This window comes from Rhea americana, unplaced genomic scaffold, assembly GCF_003343005.1.
Source record: "Rhea americana isolate MKP2758 unplaced genomic scaffold, rheAme1 scaffold_30, whole genome shotgun sequence".
NCBI classification, from domain to species: domain Eukaryota; kingdom Metazoa; phylum Chordata; class Aves; order Rheiformes; family Rheidae; genus Rhea; species Rhea americana.
The window spans coordinates 6,468,197-6,473,815 of record NW_028186424.1 but is presented as its reverse complement, the minus strand read 5'-3'; the positions used below and the strand labels follow the sequence as shown (position 1 = coordinate 6,473,815).

At 50.1% G+C, this 5,619-nt stretch overlaps 1 protein-coding gene across 4 annotated transcripts in view; it reads left to right on the top strand.

Moving 5' to 3' along the window:
• The first annotated feature begins 9 nt into the window (after positions 1–9).
• Positions 10–5,619, top strand: part of FGFR3 (fibroblast growth factor receptor 3) — a 58,102-nt gene continuing 52,492 nt past the window's right edge. For 3 of the 4 annotated variants that reach the window (XM_085309672.1, XM_085309671.1, XM_085309670.1), the window contains exons 1-2: positions 10–86; positions 248–473. In XM_085309672.1, coding sequence (XP_085165798.1) covers positions 296–473 — 178 coding nt within the window. In that variant the 5' untranslated portion in view covers positions 10–86; positions 248–295. Of the gene's footprint in view, positions 87–243; positions 474–5,619 lie in introns of those variants that run through there. The other variant, XM_085309669.1, reaches the window with a different exon arrangement.

Sequence of the window (5,619 nt, the reverse complement as noted above, 5' to 3'; positions counted from 1 at the left end):
GCGCCGCGGCGGCGGGCGGGCGGCGGCGGCTCCTCGGGCGCGCTCCCTCCATGAGCGGTGCGCGGCCGGCCGCGGGGCTTGCGCAGGTACACGGCCGCCGGCGCCGCTTTTTGCGCGCGTCTCTCCCCCCCTTTATTTTTTTTTTCTCCTCGATTTCCCCCCCTCCGCCTCAAAAAAAAAATATATATATATATCTACACATACTTCGGCACGGCGGGGGCTGAGCGGCTCTCCCCTTCTCCCGCAGCGCGGCGGCGGAGCGGAGCGCTGAGCGGCGGCAGCATGCGGCCGGAGGATGTCTGAGCCGGGCGGCGGCCGTGCGGCTCCCCCGCGCCCGCGGCGCCGCGCCGGAGGCATGCCGGCGGCGTGGGGCTGCCTGTGGTGCCTGTGCCTGGCGGCGGCGGCCGGCGGGCTCCCGGCGGCCCGGCGGCCCGGCGCCCCCGCGGAGGAGAGGAGCGGCGGGCAGCCCGCAGGTGAGGCGGCGCGGGCGGCGGGCGAGCGTGGGAACGCGGCGCCCGCTGCGGACGGGCTTGGGAGAGCGGCGGCCGGAGGGGCGCCCGGGAGGGAAGGGTCGCTCTTCGGGCAGCCCCCGGTGTCCCGGAGGCTCCTTCCCGCGGTAGCCGCGGCGGTCCGGGGTTTGGGCCGTAGCCGCGCTGGCGGCTGAGCGCGGAAAAGCCGAGACACCGCCGGGCCGTGCGCGGTGCGCGGGGGCGAGCGGCGGGGAGGCGTCTCCCCCCCGTTGTAGGGTCGCCGCAGCTTGGTTGACGCCGGCGTAATAGTTGGGATTGTGTTGAGAAGGGGGGAAAAAAACCCACACATTTACGGGAATGCAGCAATTACCTCCCCTCGAGTGGAAACGTTGCAGCCGCAAGTGAAAAAGAAAAAGTTAACACGCGGGGCAAAAGCTGTCTAAAAGCTGTACGGCGGTGTTTGAAATGTCGCGTCTCCCTGATACGGCTCAGCTGCTACCTGAGTCCCTGTTTATTTTTCAAAGCTCTTTAATGGAAGGTAGCCCCCTGCCAGCCCCCTGTCTTTAAGATTACATGTACCCAACAGAAAGTTTCCATTGTTCGCGAAAGGGTTTGAAGCAGGTTTGCCAAAAAAGTGACAGGGGAATAAATGGGCTTCGTGGAGGCTGGGGGGGTGGGGGCATTACTTTCATACCCCTTTTGGTTAAAGCTATAAATCATGCTGGGGGTTGGTTTTGTTTTCAAGAAAGTACTAATAAAACACCAGATTCTTAGTGTAACTCGTTTGGCTCATTTTTCACAGCCAAAAGAATTGATTTATGGGGCAACATCTCAGCTACTTTGTCAGAGCAGATGAAATTGGTGTTTAGGAGGAAACAAGAGCAGCCGGCGCTAGTAACGCTATTAGGAATTGACCGAAATTAAGTGTCAGAACTTTTCCCCGTTTTAGCCTGAAATATGTACTTGCGTTGTCACTTAACAGCAAAATTTTCTGGGGAGCCCCAAGGAAAGTGTGGAGCAACTCTGTGACTTCCTCAGAGGTCCTCTGGATTTACACTCATGCAGGCAGAGCTCCCAGCCAGGGACTGAGGTCATGGGAAAAAAAATAGTAAAAACCTTTCTGTTCTTTAAGACACYCACATTAGGATCTTCGGGTGCTGTCTGAAATACAGCAAGTGACATGCCCGAAAGTCGTCCGGCGTGTTGGTGGAAGGGAGGCAGCTGAAGAAAACGTCCCTGTGGTGATGTCTTAGAACGGAGCGATGCCAGGCGCTCGGGGGAAATCCTGCGGGCAGGTTCTGGTTTCCCTATCCCGGCTTCTCCGAGTAATGGCATAGTTGTGGTCCGGCTGTTGTTGCTGTCAAAACTCTCCCGCGCTTCGCGGGGAGCAGGATTAGGCCGTCAGCGGAGGGCTCCCGTGCGCACGGTCCCGAGCGTTTCTCCGGCGGTGGGAGGCGAGGGGTGGCCCGCACGGGGCGGCAGGCAGCGTGCCACCGAGCCCGGACCGAGCTTTGTAACGCCAGGCTACTTCTTGACCAACCACGTGGACGAGGCAAGCGTGAAATACCGCTAGCGATACCCGGGCTGCTTGTCGTGATATCTAATTGACTCGTCAGGCAAGGGCAGAGGACCCGCTGCCAGCGCGTAGGGCGCTCTTATCTGGGGGAGAAAGGGTTCTGCAAAAGAAACTGTAAAGAATATAAACCTTCAGAGCCAAGTAAAAACACATTTTACTTTTCAATCTTTCAATTGAATGGTAAAAAGCAAATTCTTTCTCCTAGTCAAATGGGCCATGGGGTATTGGCTCATTACTGAGGGTTGTTGTTCGCTAGGTTTTGCATTTACAGTCTAAGGCCTTATTTTCCATAAAGGGGCTTGGAAGGATTTTTCCCTAGTGATCTAATTCTCCACACGGGGCTGTGAAGGCTGTAACAGCTACTGCTTTGTGCCTATACTCAGCTACATAAAACACACATTGAAGGGAGGCATTCTCGAGGTATGTGTATGTTTGCTAATATGAATACTAGCTATTAGCGGAGGTGGAGGGGGTGCAGGTTTTAACATCTCCGCAGGGAGGTGTTCGGCTGTTGGCAGGAAGGAGGCAGATGGCGGGGCTGTTGCTGAATAGAAGCTAAACTAAAAACACCAGGGGCCTCATCTGGGCTGAGTTTCTCTTCTCTCCCTTTCTCGGGGCTGCTGCAGGAAGAACAATGTCATTTTTTTTTTTATGAATGAAAGTAGAGAGGCAAGGCAGGATTGAATGTGTATGTCATTCAGCGGCTATGACAGAGATGATTAGGGAGGTCAGTGAACTCCTTTGCAGCCTTGAGCATGCGGTCACTCTATTCAGCAGCCACAGAATAGACATCAATATAAAAAAGCCCTACCAATTTGCATTAGTATTCAGATAAAGATATTACTTCGTACGATTTGGGAATGTCAAGTAATGCTGGCTGTTTTCTTAGAGAGCAGACCAACAGAAACAGCAGCATTTCTCTTCTAAAGACTTCTGATAACAGGCTATCTCCTGCATCTTGTTTGTGCGTGTGCGTACATGATACGTAGGGAAAAATGAATTTCGGGGTTTCTTACTATACTGGTTGGCTGCTAAAACTGTGTGTATGTGTTGAAAAAGTTGCATAGAAAGGTGTTAATATCTGAGAAAGTTTGTGCAGGAAGGGGGGAGCTATCCGAGTACGTCAGGAGCAATAACCGAAGTTTACTTACACGGTACTGCAGTCAAGTTGTCACCCAGAGTTATTGCACTGGCCCCAGCAAGCAAGCCAAAAAAGCAGAAGAGATGCCAATGTCAGGATTTAACTTAGTTTGAATATTGAGCCACATATTCTTGTGACTTTTCTGCTTGGAAGCAGTAGCGATGTGCCGGCTGACAAGTTTTTCTTTATACAGGTTATAGCAACTGTACTCTTATTTATTTATTTATTGGCCTTTTCAGCTTCTGACTAGCTGAGAGTGCAAGGTATAGGATATTATGATCTGCGTCATTTTGCTTTGTGTATCTAAATGCTCCAAAGTTCACCATGAAATTATAATTGTATTAAGTGAGTGCTGAATGGCACTGACCATTCCTGGAGTAAGTTTCTGGGTTTATACCTTCTCGAAAGAGAAGCATTTTAAAGCCCTTTAAAAAGAGTCTCTTATTAAGAAATGTTGCTTTCTATGTTATGGCTGAGACCTGAAATCCTTTAGATTCAGTGGGCAGCTACAAGTAAGATAGTTTTGCTGAAGAAAGTTGATTCATTTATTGTCTTAACAGTAGTAGATTGCAAAATGTTAATTAAGTCTTTAATGTTGAGGCCAGCATATTTTAGAGAGCAGTAAAATTAGAAGACATGAGTAAAGGATGATGAAATATGGCTTTTTTGCTTTTCAGTCTATTCTTCACCTAACAAATAGTGACCTGGAAAATCTGTCCCATTGCAGAGACCGGTTCATTAATACATTTGATGCTAGATGTATAACATCACCATCTTTTCCACATAGTGACAAGGGTCACTCCAATTATATCTATTTTTTTCCTTTTAATTAAGACTTTATTAACAACCATTGAACAGGGAATGTGATGAAAGTAGATCTTAAAATTGCGTAGCCAAGTGTTGATCTGCTAATTAAATGATGCAATTAAATTAAGCCTCTCTGACCGGCACGTTAACTTTTATGACTCCCTCTAACAAATCTTCACCGCTGTTCTACCTGTTCAGAGCCTTCCTGAACATGTTTTTGGGGAGTTAGATGAACACTGAAGAAGTCTGGACTGCGGCATCCCTGAATCAGGACCATTTCTATTTGGAGGGACCCAGCCCAGATCCCTGGGCAGGGCTGAAACTTCTTAAAGCAAGCTGAGGGCTTTTCCCCCCTTACAGTATGAGGAAAAAACTCTTTTGTCGTTATGTATGGTCTGTAAAAGTGAACTTTGATATCAAACTATATGTTTTGAAGCTGTCCTTCCAGAAGACTTATTGCATCCATCTGCTGTTTCAGTTAGAAACCCTAAAAGATATGGAATCACCCCAGTTTCTCCATGGTTAATGAGATTTCCAGTTTACAAAAGCAACATTTAACCAACATGTTTCTGAGAGCGTTGGGTTAACTGGCCAGCGAAGCTTACGGCTGGCGATGTCAGCTGAATCTTAACTTTGGTTAAGGTTAGGGCATGGCTTGCCAGTAACTTTTTTTTTCCTGGCTGATCATTTAAATCTGTAGAGTCCAGTGCAGAAGGGTGATCCCGAGCCCTGGGGCTACAGGACAGGCGGAGATGCGGCTGTCTTGTCCCCTATCACAGTTTAGCTCCGGGCAAATTTTAATATATGTAAAATCAGCCCAGGAGGACTGTTACGAATCCCCCCGGCATTTCCAGCTCGAGTTGTGCGTGAGCCCACTCGGGCTCCTGGAGATGCTCTACAAGGCGCTGCTTTGATACCAGAAACTTCCTCCGTGTCTCTTAGGAGTTGGGGTTGGTCGGGTTGGTCCCTGGCTCCCCCCGTAGATCTTGCAGACACTTCCAGTGAGCCAGCACATCTCTGGAAGGAGCAAGCCCGGGCTCCCTACCTCTGTTTCTTGGCACGCGGTGAATTCCCCGTTTCTTTCTGTGCTTTCTACTGATCAGGTAATTGAGGTTATAAAGTGTGGCGTATTTCAAGCATGGAAAAATATACAGCCATAAAATAGTATAAAAGCAGCCAATATCTGGCAGTTTGAGCTATTTTTCCCAGCTAGGTTGAACCTAATACGCAGACAGTCGATTAAACATGCCCTATTTATTTTTAATTTTAATTAAAAAAAAATTTTTTTTTCAGTTCTTCTGCCTGAACAGACTTACCTGTTGGGCTCTTCCTACCGGAGCGAGATGTGCTCGTAACTCTGTCTGCGCCGGGGGAGCCCGTTTCTTGGCTCCACGTACCCGTTCGGAGCAGGGGCAGGGGGGCGAGCGAARCCCGCTGTACCCGCTGTGGAAACCCTAGCTCGAAACGGCGTCCGCCCGCCGCGAGCGTACGTACGGTGCCGAAAGCGCCCGCGCAACCCCCTTGGCTGCGGCAACCGGGAAGTTTCCACTATATCGAAAGGCAAACACGGACCGCGAGATAGGAGGGGGGTTGAAGCCTTAGGTAAACGCGGGAGCTGAAGACGA